Source organism: Micropterus salmoides, unplaced genomic scaffold (assembly GCF_014851395.1).
Source record: "Micropterus salmoides isolate LMB-PRFRI ecotype aquatic unplaced genomic scaffold, ASM1485139v1 Ms_hic_scaffold_21, whole genome shotgun sequence".
NCBI classification, from domain to species: domain Eukaryota; kingdom Metazoa; phylum Chordata; class Actinopteri; order Centrarchiformes; family Centrarchidae; genus Micropterus; species Micropterus salmoides.
In genome coordinates, this window is record NW_024041262.1 from 25,186,670 (window position 1) to 25,205,924 (window position 19,255).

General features: G+C 42.5%; 1 protein-coding gene across 1 annotated transcript; it reads right to left on the reverse strand.

Moving 5' to 3' along the window:
- Positions 1–1,586: 1,586 nt before the first annotated feature.
- LOC119915609 (cardiac-enriched FHL2-interacting protein-like) lies at positions 1,587–11,034 on the reverse strand. Its single transcript, XM_038735220.1, has 3 exons — positions 10,858–11,034; positions 10,669–10,716; positions 1,587–9,233 (listed from the first exon to the last, which is right to left on the reverse strand). The coding sequence occupies exon 3, from the start codon at positions 9,098–9,100 to the stop codon at positions 2,807–2,809; it is 6,294 nt and encodes a 2,097-aa protein (XP_038591148.1). The 5' UTR covers positions 9,101–9,233; positions 10,669–10,716; positions 10,858–11,034; the 3' UTR covers positions 1,587–2,806.
- Positions 11,035–19,255: the final 8,221 nt, after the last annotated feature.

Consider the following 19,255-nt stretch of genomic DNA (forward strand, 5'->3'; position numbering starts at 1 on the left):
ATTATCTCACCCCGGGGATACAATGCATACCACTGCAAAGGCTCCTGTCCGTTCCCCTGGGGGGAAACCTGAGAGCGACCAACCACGCCACGGTGCGCTCCATCATGCATGCATGCTCAAGCTCTCTAGTGATGAGTGGGAGCGCCCTGCTGTGTCCCCGACCGACTCCAGTCCATTAGTTATTATTATTTGATGATGAGGAGAACGTGGTTTTGAAGCAGTATGACGACATGGGGCATTAAGCTGTGGTTGTCACTGACTGGCTGCGCATCTCCTTCACTCACTGGGACAATAATGGATGGGAGATGATGGTTAGCTTGAGTTCATTAAAACACTGTATTTTGTGCATATGTTTAAATATTGTATTATTTGAGAAATAAAACTATTCCTCACCTATTAATCAGTGGTCCTGGGATTCCAAAACCTTTTATGAAAGGATGGCCTAATAGATTTACAATAGAACTGAAAAGGAGAGTTGAAAACATACTGTTTTAATAATCCTTAGTTGAGATTAGTCTTTGTTCTTGATTTGTAATGCACTAGTTACTGCTGGGTGGTAGTGGGAGTTACTTAAGTTCAAACTGAAGTTGAACTATAACTTATTTTACTGGGGGCCTCATGGACCCAGCTTGAGGTCTTCCAAAGGACCCTGGACCTTGATTTGGTGACGCACTTCTGTCACGTCTTCTGACTACTTTTTGAACTAACTAGGATGTCAGTACTTGTATGTGATTACATCTGAGCATCATGTTCAGACTGTTGTTTAGACCTCCCAAACAGGGATATGGATTGGGTGATTCAGTCCCACATTCAATTCTGAATGTGTTTTTTCAAAGTCAAAAGGTGCTGAAAGACAAAATTAAAAAGACATGAAATGAATTGAAATGTAAATAGTCATAGTAAAAATTTCACAGCATAGGTTAGAAACAGTAATAAATGTTGGTAGGATAAGTAGCTAGATGCTGAATTAGAATCAGGCCCTTGGGAACCTATCTAATTCATTTTAGTAACATTTTAGTAAGGAAATTGAAAGTTTCAATTAACACGGATTCTGCATTTTGTCTTCAAGTTCTTATTTTTATATTTGTGCCGAATAGTAAATAAAAGCAACACACAGCCTGTTTACTTTTACTGAACTTGTTCTCTCCTGTCACTACAGTAACTAACCAACAGATGGCGAAATAGAGCTCTACTGGATCAGATATCAGAAGAACTGACTCAAACTATGCAAAATGGACCCAGCTTGAGATCCGGTTTGAGCCAGTTCCAAATTAAAAACATCTTTGTAGAATAATTGTTCACACATAAACTGATTTGTAACCAGGAGTTAATTACCCTGTTGTAATAACATTGTGAACATGTGGAGTTTCATTGCTTGCTGAGAGCATTATACAATGAAAGTCACTGTTATCTGTAGTTGAATGATAATTGAATCACCAATCATAACAGTTTTAAACATTTTTTAAAAACAGGTTTAGTTTACTTTAGAATATAATTAGTTTAGACATATGCCTCAGATGCTAAATGGCAGTGCAGTGAAATGAAAAACACTAGTACAATAAAAGTCTGTAACAACAGTTGTTTTTTATTGGAATGGATCACAGACACAATACAGCCCTGCTTTATTCTAGTCAGGAAAAAGTCCAATGCAACAAACTTGCAGAATTATTTCTCCTTCATGTCCTCTGCATATTAAAAACATTAATTGCACTAATGCCAGTTCAAGCTTTAATACAGTATTAATGAAATGTGTGTTGTATCAACCACGCTCAACATGTGTAACTGCAATTTCAACTTTAGCATGCAAAATGTTTTTAAAATTTAGTTGTGTGGACATGTTCAGCGGAAATCAGTAACATACAAACCAAAAACTTTTTGAATGAATTCCGTTTGTTTCTGTAATGATAACTTAAGTGACTGCAAACTGTCTGGTGAAAAAGAATCTCAAGGCAACAAAAGGTAATAAATCAAAACGCCACAATACCTGAAAAGTAGTGAAGCCCCGGATATCACTGTAGATGTATATCACAAACTCTCAGCATTTACAATAAATAGTCCACATTTACATTCAAGCTTATCCTCTCTGTGTACACTTAAATACATTATGGACATGGATCGTCCATGTCACTTATCTTTCTCAGAAATTTCACATATTTATCCATTAACCCACATTCATTCATTCACAAAGTAATAAAGTTTACACCCAAGTCAAACTCAATTCTCTTTACTAAACAGGTTGAGGCTTCGGAAGCTTCATTTTACCTGCCTGCGCAGCTTCTATGTCTCTTGTGAGTAACGGCAAGTAAAGCAATACAAGGATCAGACCCTTAACCTTGAAGGAAAAATCCACCCGGAAACACTTTAACACTGTTCAAAATTAAATGCATATTGGCGATGTACCTTGCATTTCTGGGTCCATTTAGTTGCTCATGGTGTATTTTTCTTATTCTGTGTATAATAGGCCAAACATCACTTTGAAATATCTCCATCGCAGCTACAATGGTGTAAAACAGTAGAAGAAGTTCAAGGGCTTTGTTCTAGAGTTGCCATCTTGTACCAGCATTCAACAATCAAACAAGGAGAATTCATCAATGAAATGCTGCTCGCTTAAAATCCCTGTGCCACATGTAGGAAGTCACTAACTAGAGTAAAAGTAGACTACGTAGCGTGAAGGTGGAAACACCAAAACAAGAACTTCCAACACTTGATCACAAAATAATCCCTGGAATGCAATGACCACCACCATTTGGTGATATCAAACAGCATAAGCGGAGGGGGGATTTTTCCTTTTAAACCGCATGGCCTATCAGCTTGGACAGTCCAGCTCCTCAGTGCCTAGAAACTCTCCTAACATGTGGTCATGTTGACCACACACAGGCTCTAAATATGGATGTCTCTCCTTGCAGTGCATTTGCCTCGACCTTTCCAGGTTTCTTTTCTCAAACTCCTCTGGCGTCATATGAGGGGCTTGGATGGAAGCACTCTGAGCCATGGGAGACAGAGGCACCGGGACAAAGCTGTGGTAAACAACCAGAGGTGGGGTCAAAACCTCCAAGGGGGATGCCTGAGGAACGGCACCCTCTGGCGGCTGGACTGGCAACTGCACATAACTCCCTGTTTCAGGATCAAAGAAAGTTTTTGTCTTGACTTGTATGGGCATATCTACAAAGAAGTACTGCCCAGAGTCTGGATCCTGCAGGAGCTTTCGTTGGGTCATGGGAAAGGACTGTGTAACAATGGCATGCTCAATACTGGACTGGCGAGAAAGCTGGCTGGTTTGGCTTGACTGGCGGGATAGGGTTGATGGGTGAGGTACTTCAGAGCTGTACGCATCAATACTGTGACTCCTTCTCAATGGGTTGTCTCTGCTCGCCTTGTCTCTGGCTCGGCCTCTCTGCTGGAGCTCGTCCATGATGGACTTCTCAATGCGCTGTGTCCTTGGATCAAGTTTCTCATTGACCAACGTATCGGCGCTGAGCCTGCGCTCCACTTTATCTCCTAAGTACCTATCAATGCTTTGTGATCGGTGGATCGGCCTGTCCGATGTGGGTCTCTCGCCGACGTGAGCTTTGTACACTGGCACATTACTGATGACCCTATCACTACTGTAGTGTCTTTGCTGTGGCTTATCTCGAACATGTCTGTTGCTGCTGCGGCCTTGCCTTTCTGTTGCAACACTGGGTAGTGCCTCATTGTTCGGTTTATTGCTTTCCACTGAATCATGGCTCTGTCTCCGAGTCTTGTGGCTCATGTCTGTTCTGTCCTGGAGGTGGTTTTCACTGTTGTGGCCTCTTATTTCATGGAGTAGTTGCTCAATCCGATCATCACTGTTTTTGCCATGGTGACTTTCACTGTGACGATGACCATCTTCAATCTTTTCTCTGTGTTTTTTCTCGTTGCTCTTGCTGTTTCTACTGCTGCTGCTTCTGTGCTCAGCTTTGTCACTCTTGTGTCTATCCACTCTGTGTTTGCTGCTGCTTTGAGACGACTTGTGGGGGGACTTCTGGGCCTCCTCTTTCTTCATCCTCCTATTTGCCAGCTTAATGGCTTTGAGGACAGCCTTTTCAGATTTGGGTAAGACAGCCGGTGGTTTGGGCAGTCCTGTTTGGCTTTCATTACCACTACAGGTGGACCCCGAATGTTCACTGGGAACCTTTGACACTTCATGCTCAAGCAGCATTCCAGCATTTATTCCCATCTCATCAGCTGTGTCAGCTGTGCTTGTTGTTAAGCTCTCCATGCCTTCAGATGACGGACTCAACCCAGACAATCTGTCTTCCTCCTGCGGAACAGTAAGGAACCCTCCAACTTGTGGTTTCTTTGGGTTTTCACTTGGCAGATTTGAAGTAGACAGCAGCAGCAGGGTAGGTGAACTGTTTGATGAAATCTCTTTAGGTTTGAAGATTTCATCTTGGATTGGTGTGCTACCACTGGTGGCAGGTTCATTAGTCGGAAGGAGCTCTGCATTCTCCTTTCCTTCTTCTAACTCCTTCAGTCCCCTCTCTGAAGCACTCACACCCCCTCTTGGTGACCAAGGTTGTACGGTCTTCTTCAACTTATTACTGAAAGTGTTGTCTTTGACCTTAAATAGGGCAGGGATCCCCATAGTTTGTGAGAACATGTTAGAGGGTGACATTGGTGTCTGATTATGTTCATCATAAGTTAAGCTTTGATCTGTGGTGCTATTTTCTCTTTCTTTGCTGTCCTTGTACGGTACTTCTGTTTCTTTTTGAGGAGATTTTACCAGTCGCTTTACAACCTCCGGCTCACTTTCATGATCACTTAAAGAATAATATTCCACTTCTGTCCTGTCCAAATCCTCTTTTGTGTTTTGTGAAATATTCCATGTCACCTCATCAGTCTCCTCCACCTCTCCAATCAGGTTCTCCAGAGAGTGGTAAACATTTGACTCTGTCTCAGTATTTCTGTGCAGTGCACTCTCTACAGAGAAGTATGATGATTTTGAGGACAGGCTGGCTTGATCAGGTGGGCTCTGATTGATGCTTATACCATTTACCAATAGTAAGGGTGATATTATATGCCTGGGGATTTCACTGAGAGCCTCCGCATCCACATTTATTTCCTCACCAGTTACATTTTCATCTGGTGTGTTTAAATGGTCTGGTTTTAAAGGAGCCTTCCGCTTCACCTTGTTTGTTTCCTGTGCCCTGGAATTGCTGTTTTCAAACGTGACTTCCCTTGTGGGGCTGATATCTGCTTTCAAGTTATTTGCCTTATTTTCATTTCCTCTAAACTCTGGTGATAAACACAATGTACTTTCAGATTGTGGGGATTTTAAAGGTGAAATGGACTTACATTTTACTGTATCAGTTACAGTAATGGATTTTGAATTTGCTTTTTGTACCACATCGCACCTCTCTTTATCAGAACTGGTTTGATCAGGCATGGCTTCTATTATGGACAGGTCACTATATGCTTCTTGCTTTTCTGAGCCTGTACGACTCATTTCTTTTAAGTGTACCTCACCATTTTCAAAATGTCCAGCTTTGTTAAAGATATCCTCCTTTACTACATCTTTCAAACTATCTGTCTCTTTAGTAACACTTCCATCTCCTATAGTCCCTCCCTTTTTGCTCCTAGGAGGAACAGGAGGAGCATCTCCCGTCTTGCCTTCATTTTGGTTAATCAGATTTTCTCTGCTCTCTTCAGATATATGTCTCACCATAGGTCTCAAATTCACCGCTTCTGGTCCATAGCTAGGTTTATCAGTTAGTTTATCATTAACATGTTTAGCTTTAGTTTTCAGGAGCACGTTTAGCTCATTGCCAATCTTGTCCATGCCGGGTAGCACTGTCCTTTCACCTGATCTGTATTTCTCGCTAAGTCTAGGTTCAGTTTGCGACAGAATCTCTCTCAAGTGATTGTGGTCTCTCAGATCACCTAACCTCTCTTTTAAATCTTTCTCTTTTAGTGTATTAGTGCCGCCATTTTGTTTTTCCTTGGCCTCTGTCATAGAATCTTTCATAGCTTTTTTACGTTGCTGTACCCTTACATAACTTTCATCACTAGCATTCTCATCAAATATTGGATTTGCATCATCCTCTGTGAATTTATTCTTTCTCATCTGCCTTTCTGAGATGATCTCTTCAAGTGCCATTTTGGCTTTGTCATAATTGTCATTTATAAGCGCTTTGTTTACTATGACATTACTGTCAATTTTTGTGAAAGCCTCCTGCTTGCTCTTCTCCTTCTCTTTATTAGCAAATAGTTCTCTCTTAGCCCATGTGTTCCCTCGCATAGACAGCATTCCCTTCTTAATATTCCTTAGCTCCCTCGAGATCAAATCATTCTTAGCCCTCGTCTCCTCATCTATGTCCAAAACACCTAATTTGTTCTTCGAGTTCTCAGGAATACAATCGCCAAGTCTTGCTCTCTCTAGCTCTTTCAAAGCATGCAAATCATTAATTATGTGCTCACTGTCTCTCATTTCTCTGAGTGACTTCACCTCCTCATCGGCCTCCATTCTTGGGTTCACTTTCAGATCGCCTTCCTCAAACTCCTCTCCATGTTCATCGCCTGTCTCTACATATCTCTGACATTTTATATAATTATTCTGTCTGGCTGAGAATATGTGTTTGAGTTTACCCTGTTTCTGGACAGATTCATTTTCTTTTGGTGGCTCTAGTTTTACATCCCCTGAATCACCATTAGTGACTTTGTCAACATTATGTGTTTGCTGCTTGTCAAGAGAGTGTGGAACATCAGATTTAGCAAAGCTTCTCTTGGGAACTGGTGGGGGCTCTTTTTTAACATTGTCTTTTTTGCCAACCGGTGTTGCACTGGTTGTTTCATTTCTACTTTGAGATGAAACATTGTAAATCTTCTTATCTATTTCTTTGTCTTTCAGTTCTTCTATGTCTGAAATGGGCTTATTGATGCTATCTGACTGAGCTGAAGATAGAGCTTTATTTTTGGCTGCTGTAATTGCTTCCCTTGCTGCTCTGATCACATTCAGTGTACTTATGGGTTGGCCACTAGTATCTTTTCCCTTAGAACTAACAGGCTGTGCTCCAAAGTCTTTTTCTTTTATGTCTTTCGTAGGTCGTTTTGCTTTGTCTGTTACATTTGGTGGTCTTTTCCCTACTGGCACATGTGATGAAGACCCCTCTTTCTCAAGTGCACGGGGTGAATGATCTTTGTTGACATTTAAAGTATTTGGTGAAAGCCCTGTGGTTGTTGGCAGTGCTTTTGGAGAGAGTTCTTTGTTTAGTATGAGCGGTGAAACTTTATTTGTCTCAGTTGGTTGGTCTGTGTGTATAGGAGCACCGGTGCTCACAGGATATTTCATATCACTGTCAACAGGGCTGGCTTTCTTGTACAAATTTAGAGAGGGGTAGTTTTGCTTTTTAGCTGTTTGACTCTTGGTCTTTTTTAAGTGTACAAAAGGGGAGACCTCCTCACCAAGACCACTGTTACCTGTAGCCTCCCTTTTGGTTTGCAGTAGATTTGATAACAAATAATCATCTGAAAGAGGTCTGTCAGTATCATGCTTAGTAAGACCAACTGTTGGGGTGCTGTTAGATTCCAAAACAGGACTGCAAACTGTCTGTCCATCTTTTAAAATGGCAGGAGTGTTGAAGCCAGACTCATTGCCCTCAGAGCCAGCTTGTGGATATTTCAGATAATCTGATTGTGGAGAAAGGGTGCCACCCTCAGGAGCTTCTGAAGTTTTGAATTTAGGTGGACTGTAACGGCTTTTCACCCTTTTCCTGTTGTCTTTGAGGTTGAAGAGGATGCTAGAGGCAAGTGATTTGTAGCTGTCCCGCTTGACTGGAGGTTCAGGGGTCAGTTTGGCTTCAGAGTGTGGCCTTAGTGAAAGGTCAAGGGCAGAGGGCGAGAGGACGGCCTGGAGAATTTCGGATGTTTCTGTCGGCTGTCTAGAGGGAATGAGGGGAGTCATCAGGTGGCAGATGCTGAATGGAGTAGACGCCAAAGAGCTGATTTCCTCAACTGCTTTCACCTCCACAGATCTGGCTTCTTTTTTGCCCAACAAAAGACTTTCATCCACTGCCTTTGAACTTGTAACCCGAGGACGAATCCCAGGCTGATTGACTGGAATCACACTTTTTGCCCTGGACCTGTTGCGCCGCCAGGGGGCAGCCCTCCCGTCCCCTCCATCTGATGAGCACCTCTTCTCAGCAGGAGTAACTGAGGGCTTTGGCAGGACCTTCGGCGGAGGAGGGGGAGGGATAGTTTTAGGAGCAGTGGGAGGAGGGGGCTCCACTGCAGCTTTCTGGCACAACTGCAGCTCCTCTATATGCAGAGTCTCTTTTTTGTGTGCCTCTGTCAGCTCCTTGTAAAAAGACATGTCATACCATTTAGGGATATTATCTGTGGTAAGAACTGTGTCCTCTTGGCCAAAAGGGAACTGGTTAAAATCTCTCCATGTTTGGAAAGGGCTAAACTCACTGTGGAGGAAAAAGTTTTTGATGTTTAGTTTCCTTAGTTTGACAGTGGATTTCCCATTTTTAATCTTTGAGGACTTCCCTGAGGGAAGGGCAACATCTTTGCGTGTTTTGTTTGATGAACCATCACTGGACTTATGTCGATGATGGTTGTTGTAATGTCCATCTGTGAGATTGGTGTTATAATCCGAGGAGAATTCCGATAGCTCTCTTTGGATGCTGCGTAGTGCGGACTTATCCCATGATTCCCCCTTAGAGTCTGTCATACATCCATTTGTGATTAACATGCCCTCGCAGCTTTCCTCTGTGGCACTTAATGCCTTGAGGAAAGATGACATCTGGGATATGTTCTTCTGTTGCTGCTGTTTCCACGGCTGGGCATAATTTTTGTCATTTTTGTTTTGCCCTTGCTTTTTAGATTCCTTATGATGAGTCTTTTTAAGAGGCTCCCCCACCAAAGGTTTGTGGCAGCTGAAAGGTGAGTATCCATACAAGAACTCATCATTGTAAACTGCGTCATCTCCAACGCAGAGACTTCGGAAGGCTCGATCTGTGAGAGTGCTGACCTCGCGATCAGTTTCGTCCATTAACAAGTCAGCGAAGCCGTTGGGGAAGCGATGGTGGAGCATGCTCCCCACCCGATGGCTCATGTGTCGCTTTTCCACACAGTTCATGATGTCAACAACTTTCTTTCTGTCTCGTGCATCACCTGTCTTGCCTCCTCTACAGCTGCTGCAGCCCCACAGATCCTTTGGCTTTCTTCCAGCTCAGGTTGACATTAGGTAAGTGGTGGGATATGTAAACTTCCTGAAAGAAAAGACAATGAAATCCGTGTCAGTGTTTAAAAGTTATGGTTTTAGACTAATCATACTTACTCACACAGTGTAAACAGTTATCATTTCAGTGTTTCTGCAGTGAATCAATCTCATAAAAAGGTTTGATTATTACAATTACTATAAAAGGTTTTGAACTCCGTAGCTGCACTGATGACCTTTATGTACATAACATGTTCAAACTTCAGCCATGCTGTCACTATGCAGGCAACAGACAAACACTTCATACCATGCACTTGGCTATTTTAAGCACTGTATGGTGCCTTAAGGTGTGAGTACTAAGCACATTGATGGTGGCTATGAGAACAGCTCCTAGCCCGTTTATTGGAACATTATTAGAAAAGATTAACTAACTAAATTTCTATTGTTCACGTGTGTGCATGTCATGACGCACTCTTCACATTGATCGCTTTGAAATTCAATCGTATCTTTTTTTAAATATATTGAATTAATTGGATTAATGTATAGGTATATGGGCAATTCTTCTGCAGTGCTCTAGAACAATATTCACGCAAGCAGGTTTACACCACAGAATGCAGGAAATGAAAGTAAATCATCACATCAGTCACAGAGCGCCTCAGCAGCAGCTGCTCTACTGTAGCTTACTTTAGCTATCTGGGTGAGATCTTAGAATAGCTCATTAACCCATTTATATGTCCTGACCTGAGAGCATAGCCACTGGCGTATAACTCAGTTCTATCCTGAAACCATGACTCTCCTTATAAGCAGATGAGAATTGAGACATATTATAAACACAGATACTCAATATTGTGTTTGATTGTATCTGTACATCAATAAAGCCATCTGTAACGCAATCTCAGCTGTCAAAAGTTACACATGTTCCCAATCATGGATGATTTGAAGGAAGGTAGGTACGTTTACAAGAGCTAATAAGACAAATTAATTTTTATGATTGTTGTTATTAGTGTTAATAAAACCTAGTAGCGACCCAAGTAAAATTGCTAGAGCTAAGTGACTTTACTGTATTTTGAGTCTGACTTACAGAATGTTTGGCTTTAGTGGACACTTTGGTCGCCAACAGTCTTCCAGCTCTCATAACCAGAGATCAGTTAGCAACCACGGTACTTTCCCAGCATCTGCTTGTGTATTTATACCAAAGGAATGAGGTAGCCCAGTTAACTATATAAACTGTATACTGTATAAAGGTGTAACCATTGGAATATCATTTTCCTCACAGATACTGTAAATATTAGTGTAAATGACTGAATGTGCATTAATATTATAGCAATAAAATGCTGACATGCTGGGGGGCTCTTGTGCTATTGGTCTTTTTGGACATCAATGTTTAGCCCTAATCTTAAATTTTAAGTAGAATATATTAAATTCTGTTGACCCTCAGTACTTTTAATGTCTTTGTAAACATCCATATAATCACACTGCTCCCTTACCTTGCTGATGGGTCTTTCATGCTGAGTGTAACCGGCAACCAATCTAGACTGTGGTATCAAACACAAATCCTCAATGTCATCCAAGAATTCAGTGCTGCATCAGTTGCTGATAATAAATTCTAGTTAGCGGTTGTCATTCATGGTAAAGAAATGTTTTCTCTTTAAGTTGAAGAACCAAAGAAAACTCACCAAGGTGAGTCAAGCCCTCGGATCCATGTTCAAATGCATTGGTGTGGCCAGGGTCCTGGTAGCGAGCTCAGAAGATACCAAAATAGATGCACAAGTCGTTGTGGCCAAACTGAGCAGCAACACAGGCCGCAGCAAGCTCGCTCACATTGGAATAACCAGTGGGTGTCGAGTGGCAGGGCAAGACAGGCCAGCAGGATGAAATGGACACTATCATTGGTTATTTTTGTAACTAAGCAGTGAGGCCTGATAGGCTCTCACATGGACCCTCTCTTTACTGTTAGGCACCTCTTTGAAAAGATGACAGGGCCTTCATGTCAATGAGGAAGAGGCATCAATCATTTGAGTCTTGGTGGAGACAGAGGGATATGGTTTACTTACCTGGTTGCCTACACCATTGGCTAATACTTAGCTTGTGACTTATTCTGCCTCTGTCACCCAGGTAAATAAGCTTTCTGATATAGCACATTGCATCACACAACTCAAAATTAGTGTGGGAGTCCCTTAAGTGGAGCCTGGCAGCTGGAGGCAGACGTCTGCTGGCTGACATGCCTATAGCAGGGTTGGGCTAATTCTTGTTGTTCAAGCTCTGTTTACAAGGCTGTGTTGTGGAAATGAACGTGTGTGACTGGGTAGTCTAGTTTTAGGAGCAATGCAGCTGTTGTTGCTGTGAGATTAAGCTGAAATCAAGAGGACATTTTGTTGACGTGTTGACTCTTTGTAAGTCTGTTGAAGTCAATGGACGAGGTCATATGTGAAGGTTGACCCTGTACATTCCCAAAGTGGAGTGTTTAAGGAATACTGTGTGGCTCAAGTTAGTTTTTACCATCATCTGTTGCATCTGTTTTATTAGAGTATAACCCAGAAAAAAAGAGTTTCAAAAGCATGAAATCACATTTTCTGTTGAGCCTTCCTTGGCCCCGACATCCACATGACTCCATATTTAAGCCAGTCTATTTTGGTCATGTTGTATTTCATAAGGTAACAGCCTGTCTCTCTGTCGACTACACCTTCCACACTTCAGTTAAACAGTCAAATGCTAACTTTGCACACGTTACTTGACTAGCTATAAGCAGTAACACATGCTGTTTTCTGCAAAGATTCTGTGGAGTGAGGACCCCCTGTACAAGGATGAATTTCTGACAAGTCCGAAAACTTGGTCAGTCGTTATCAGGTTCTCGCACTGCCCTTTTTTCTCACTGTGCCTGTGTGATGTGGCATGGTTGATGAAAGTGACATGGCAGCATGTTTCTGCCTTGCTAGCATTGGTATTGGTAGCAAACAAACTTGCCTTTGAAAGCTCTGCCTCGGAGCTTTCAAAGGCAAGTTTGTGTATATGCCGGCAGCACTCATGCAGCCCCAGACCATGACACACCCACCACCATGCTTGACTGTAGGCAAGACACACTTGTCTTTGTACTCATCGCCTGGTTGCCGCCACACACGTTTGAAACCATGTAAACCAAATGAGTTTATCTTGGTCTCATCAGACCACAGGACATGGTTCCAGTAATCCATGTCCGTGGTCTGCTTGTCTTCAGCAAACTGTTTGCGGGCTTTCTTGTGCATCATCTTTAGAAGAAGCTTCCTTCTAGGACGACAGCCATAAAGACCAATTTGATGCAGTGTGCGGCGTATGGTCTGAGCCCTGACAAGCTGACCCCCCCACCCCTTCAAACTCTGCAGCAATGCTGGCAGCACTCATACGTCTATTTCCCAAAGACAACCTCTGGATATGACGCTGAGCACGTACACTCAACTTCTTTGGTCGACCATGGCGAGGCCTGTTCTGAGTGGAACCTGTCGTGTTGAACCGCTGTATGGTCTTGGCCACCGTGCTGCAGCTCAGTTTCAGGGTCTTGGCAATCTTCTTATATGGCTAATTGGACATTTTCTCTTAGGGGTGGAATCACTTTTGATATTAATGGCTGTGTGATGTGTTATTTTGAGGTGACAGAACACTGTTATACAAGCTGTACACTCACTACTTTACATTGTAGCAAAGTGTCATTTCTTCAGTGTTGTCACATGAACAGATATAATCAAATATTTACAAAAATGTGAGGGGTGCACTCTTTTTTTTATACTGTAAATCGTGAACTTTGATTTTACATTAACAATGTACTCGTACAGTTGGAGGTGAATTTAAACAACATTTCTAAAATCATATAGTGTATGCCTAGCTTTAGGCAAGCCTATGTGTGATCTGGGATAGAGCAGGACGAAGTCTACAAACCAACACACATGCTTGCCACCAGCTCGACAGAGTGAAGTTGTGTAGCTATATTTTGGCAGCTGTTAAGAAAATACTGAGCATACCGATGTACAGCAGACTAGCCCTCATGCTAATGTTGATAGCTAACAGTTTGGTGATTATAAAATACATGCACAGGAATATACAGTGAGTAGATGAACTCCAGTCAGCCAGAGCCAGGATTCAGTCTTTGTCCCATTATGACTGACACCCACATGTGTTCTGTTTGGCTGTGAAACACAGGGAGCTAGCAAGTAGCCTGTCTCATGCTCCTTCATGCCCTCTGGGACCTGGGACAGATAGTCAGAGGGGGTAACTTGCTTTTCGGGACTGACAGGCTTGTAAACTCAGGTATGGTAACTCTAGGACAGCTGAGGCAGCCATACAGTAGAAGATACGAAGATCCAGTGGCAGAGAAACATTGTAACTCACCACACACATTTTGTTTCTATAAAAATGTCAGTGCATCCTGATTAGTGAGCAGTCTAGTCAATCTAAGATAAGATAAAATAAGAAAACCTTTATTTGTCCCACAGTGGGGAAATTGCAGTTTGCAACAGCAAAGACAAGAGCAGACATAGATAAGTGTACAAGTAGCATAAACAAGTGTCAAACAAAGAAGTACCGTTCTTACAGTAAATAAAAACAAAGTTACTGTACATTAAATAAGACTAGAATAGACTATGCCTTATACAGTACAGTCTCCTGCGGCATAAATAAATACTGGTAATATAAAAGTATAGTAGAAGGGTAATGCACATAAGTCAGATATAGCAAACTGTATTATACAATAATTGCACATGAATTAGTAAAATTGCACAAATGAAAATTATGCACAGATGTAATAATGGTACATGGGATATATTGCACAGAGTCAACAGTGTTCACTGTACAGTCTGACGGCCGCTGGAAGGAAACATCTGCGGTATCTCTCCTTCACACAGTGGGGATGGAGCAGCCTGTCACTGAAACTGCTCTCCAGGGCTGTAGTGCAGGGGGTGTGACTCATGGTCCAGCATAGCTGTCAGTTTAGCCAGGACCCTTCTGTCTCCCACCTCCCTCACTGAGTCCAGAGGACAGCCCAGGACAGAGCTGGATTTCTTGATCACCATGTCCAACTTTTTTCTGTCCCTCTCAGTGATGCTGCTGCTCCAGCAGACCACAGCGGATGGCTGACGCCACCACAGAGTCATAGAAAGTCTTTAGGAGGGGCCCTGTCACTCCAGCCGTCCAGGAAAATTGACCACCATCTCCTTGGTCTTCCCCGCGTTGATCAGGAGGTGATTTCGCTGACACAAGTCCACAAAATTCTGTGTCAGTCCTCTGTACTCTGCGTCGTCATCATCAATGATGAGGCCGATAATGGCAGAGTCGTCAGAGAACTTCTGCAGAACACAGCTGTCCGTGTTGTGTCTGAAGTCTGCCGTGTAGAGGGTGAAGAGGAAGGGGGCCAGGACAGTCCCCTGGGGGGCACCCGTACTACACATGAGACGGTCAGACACACCGTCACGTCCTCTCCAGGTGTTGCAGTACCAGTCTCCCCAGCGTCTTTATCAGGTGTGATGTAAGAGCCACCGGCCTGTAGCTGTTGGGGTCTTTAGGGTGCGGTGTTTTTGGCACCGGTACCACACAGGAGGTCTTCCACAGCTGTGGTACCACTCCCAGCTTCAGGCTCAGGTTGAAGATCCTCTCCATAACGCCACACAGCTGGTCTGCGCAGGACTTCAGGAGCCTGGAGCTAATGCCATCTGGACCTGCTGCTTTTCTCGCCTTGATCTTCCTTAGCGCCTGTCTCACCTGTGCTGCTGTGAAGGACAGGGGTGGGCAGGGGGGCTGAAGAAGTCCGTCTGGGGATGGGGTGGGTGAGAGGTGAGGTGAGCTGGAGGTGTGAAAGGCTGAGGAAGTGCATTGTCCCGGTGGTGTGGAGGTGAGGTGCAGCTGCGTGGGGGGAGGGGTGGCTGATTGATCAAACCTGTTGAAGTGATGGTTCAAATCATTCAGCCACTTAAGGTCCCCCTCGGCCTGTGTGGGGGGTGCTTCAAATCTGAGATGGTCTTCAAGCTGCTCCACACCCCCCTAATGTCTCTCTGTTCCTGTCTGTTTAGCTTCCTCTTGAAGCGGGCCTTCCCCTCTCTGATCTTCCTCCTCAGCCTCTTCTGTACAGCCTCTCCTCTTCTCCTTTAGGAGAGCTTTGATGTCAGGGGTAATCCACGGCTTGTTGTTTGAGAAGCACCGTACCGTCCTTGTGGGAACAGTGTTCTCGTAGCAGAAGTTAATATAGTCCGTGATGCAGTCTTTAAGGACGTTGATGTCCTCCCTGTGTGGGTCACAGAGCTCTGACCACATAGTGGTTTCAGAACAGTGTTTGAGAGCCTCCTCACTCTCTGCAGTCCAGCTCTTCAATGTTCGTGGCACCACAGGCTCCCTGTGTACAATAGGCATATACACAGGCTGAGATGAACCATGTTGTGATCAGCTTTCTCTATGGGGGGGAGGGGGGTGACAGTGTATGCCTCCTTGATGTTGGCAAAAAACAAGTCCAATGTTTTATTGTCTTTGGTGGGGCAGGTGACATACCCTGGGTGTATGTGGGCAGCACAGATAAGGGAGAAGCATGGTTAAAATCTCCAGAGATCAGGAAGAGGGCCTGTGGGTGCCGTGTCTGGAGCCTGCTGGTGACTGAGTGCAGGACGTCCATTGCTGTCTCCGCATGCGCAGGGGGAGGCACGTACACTGCTATCACAATAACATGTGAAAAATCCGTGGCAGATAATATGGCTGCATGCTAACAGCAAACAGTTCAATGTCCTGACTACAGAGTCGCTCCTTAATTGTGCAATGTTCAGGTTTACACCATCTTTCATTCACATACACAGCCAGTTTATAAAGATATCCTCACAGATTAAATTTTCAGCAAGTACACATGTAAGATAAATGTGTTTTGATCTGTTTGGGGAAAAAAATTCTGTTTTCTCTCTGAAAAACTAAAGCCGGCATAGACTGCAGTCTGCAGCTCCAACATAACATAACTTAATCACACAGCCAGCCGTTATTTGCCTTGTGTGATGGTAGTGATGACAGGACTGCATTAACTGATATCCTCAAGGACTGATACGGCAGGCAGCTGACCAATCAGAGGATTAACACAATTAAAATGCAGTTACATCATCATCATCGCATAAGGAAGTTAAGATATTAAACATGATGGAAAAACAACTGCTAAACTCACAATCAACCTCATGGTGTGGCCAAGATATCTCACCAAGTCTGAACCAACTGGTTTGGATCCAGTCTAGTCTGAGTGCAGAGCCTGACCTATGATTATTTACTGGCTGTAATAGATATCAGGGCCATCGTGTTTGGCATGGCAACATCTTTCTGAGAAATCTTTCCACCCAAACAACAACATCAGTTACATGTAGCCACTCAATGCAGGCAGTGCATGCTAAAATTGATTTGTGTAGTGCTTTGATTAAAAATATAAATGTACAAGAGATTCAAACAAAAACAGACACACATCTTAAAAGTTACCACAACAGTTTGTGAAGTTCTTGGAACACATGTTCTAGTAAGTTTACAAGCTTTCATGAAGGGAAAATTGGGCAAACCACTGTTGTAATTACCAAACCACAGGGAACATTTATTTACCAGAAAAATATAATTGTCCAAAACTTAAATGAGAATTTCTCACCAATTTATAGTCAATGCTAAAAGTGAGTAGGCTATTGTGAAATGTACGGGGCCTTGCATTAAAGCCGCTTACAGGACATTCAAGAAAAGTCAGATAGATGCGTAATCTTAACATCAGCAAAGCTTTGAAACCCACAGGCTCAGGAAACTGCTCATCATTACAGCTGAGAAAAGACTCACAGCACGTAGGTAGTCAGTAAAGTTTCCATACCACGAGAGATGGGTGCATTTCAGGTTTGTGGGTATTTGTCAGCTGTGACCAGGGCTGTCCTCATCATCGGTGAGTACAATGGACATCTGTATGTTGTAGTAAATAGTAAACAATAGTTCTCAACCTTATACAGATGTGATAATGACACCTGCTGTGATGACGAATTGGATAAGGTGTGTACAGCATGCTGTGAAGTGTTATAAACAAGTGACCTGTAAGCTTTGTGATTATTTACAAAGATGATGGTAGACCTTCTTCTAAGACCTTAGAGGGAATCTTCACAGTTGTTAGTAATAAGGCAAACTGCCCAAAACTCTGAAACCATATAAAAATTGTTTAGTTAAGTATCAGAATCTCTAAATAAAAAAATACAATTGCACAGAAATGTATAATTTCTGTGAAAACAGAATATAAAGTAGGCTTACTACAAAACAGAAGTAAAAACAGCTAAAACAAGCTAGATAGCCAAGGCTAGTCTTAGCTAAAGAAAAAAAGTAAAATACTTTAAATTCCCCCCAGTTGTTGTCTTAAAAAATAGCATTTTCTTTAGTTCTCATGTCACACTCAGTAATAACTGGCTTGGATCCAGACCTGCCAGAGGAATGCAACTGGTGGTTTTAAAATGTAAGATAGCCACTTGCTGTGCATGTATGCTCTGTTTCAGCAACACCCTGCACCACTCTCAGTTACAGTCATAGCTCAACCGCCCACAGTGACATGCCACTTTCTTCTGGTGTCTGAACAAGAGCAGCTGAGCACTGAGTGAGTGGGTCAAGGGTAATTTGGCAGTAACTATATTTTCAAATACATGAACCATCTAAAAACCCTCCAGCCTGTCTGATTATAACCCCTTCTTTTTCAAAATGGCATTTCAAGGCTGTGAATCTAAATACATAAATGCCACACTTGCTCACATAAATTGTTTACACTTCTCAGTTGAGAGCTTAGCTTGAAATGTAACTTCTGACAAATATCTTTTTTAACATGCATTCGTGTTTGCCAGAGCCAAGTGTTTTAGACTGAATTAAACTGGGAACATTTTAAGACTTGTATTTTCATTGCCCTATGGACGGGTCTCTTCATGAGGCTGGTGGTAACAGTGATACAAATGATGCTCCTAAACTACCACAGTAAGACTCATATTGTAAAACCAACCCGATCTCATCTTGTGCTTTTAGGTCTTTGGATCATTGTCTACCGTGCCAACATTTAGTCCATATTCAAGACTCACGTATTCATTTTAATCAAAAATCTGGTATAGGGGTGATTTGTGTAGTTATTTCTATTTCTCTAAAGTAAGATCCCATTTTACATTAATTAACTAATTAGGTCATTTTTGATATACAGTATTTTGTCATTATTTGTATTTATGCTCTTGTGTCAATTTTCTTCCTTTGCTAGGAATATTCAAATAGAATATTAATATTTGTAAATTGAGTCCAAATTCATTTATCATTATTTAATTACCTCAGTGTGTTGAAAGCAAAGGTGTGCACTGATATAAGGCTCTATAAAATAGGACACACATGAGATATTAACTGGTTGTTATCTGAGGCAGGTTAACCTATCTGACCACTCTATAATCCTCCTCAGTGGTGACAACCTGAGGCTGGGAACAACAACAATAACAATGTCCTTGAGCAAGACATTTACTTTCATACTGCCCCATCAATGTTTAAAAAGCACTGCAGAATACTGCAGGTACATTAAAGCGCTTCGTGACCACTGAGTATCATGCAACTGCTTTTGCAGAATGCTGAAAGTCAGCTTGGTCTTATCTGATCACTGTGGTGTTGCGTCCTTCCTGTATTCATGACCTTAAAAAATAATTACCTGAAAACAATGTGTTTCAGAGTGTCTGCTGATGGGTGTGAGAGGAGATGGAGCAGCCTCTGAAGAAAAAGTAGGTGGGTCTACAGGTTACAACTGAACTTAAGCTACTTTTAAGGTATATTTTAGCTCAATTACGAGTCAATGAGTTTTGGCGATGTTGTAACACAGACACAATGACATGAATAGTTTAGCTCAACAATACTTAAAGTATAAAGTTGTTTTTTCATTGACATTTAATTACTTAACCCAAGTGTTATCTAGCCATTCAGACAGGTCTGGTTTTATGTACTACTGTTCTGAGGTCTCTTAATCAACTTGGTATCTGACTAATCCAAGGAATATTGATGTTGAGTAGATCAGTGGTTCCAACCTCTGGGGCAAGACCGCCACAGGGGGTTGCAAGATGTATTTAA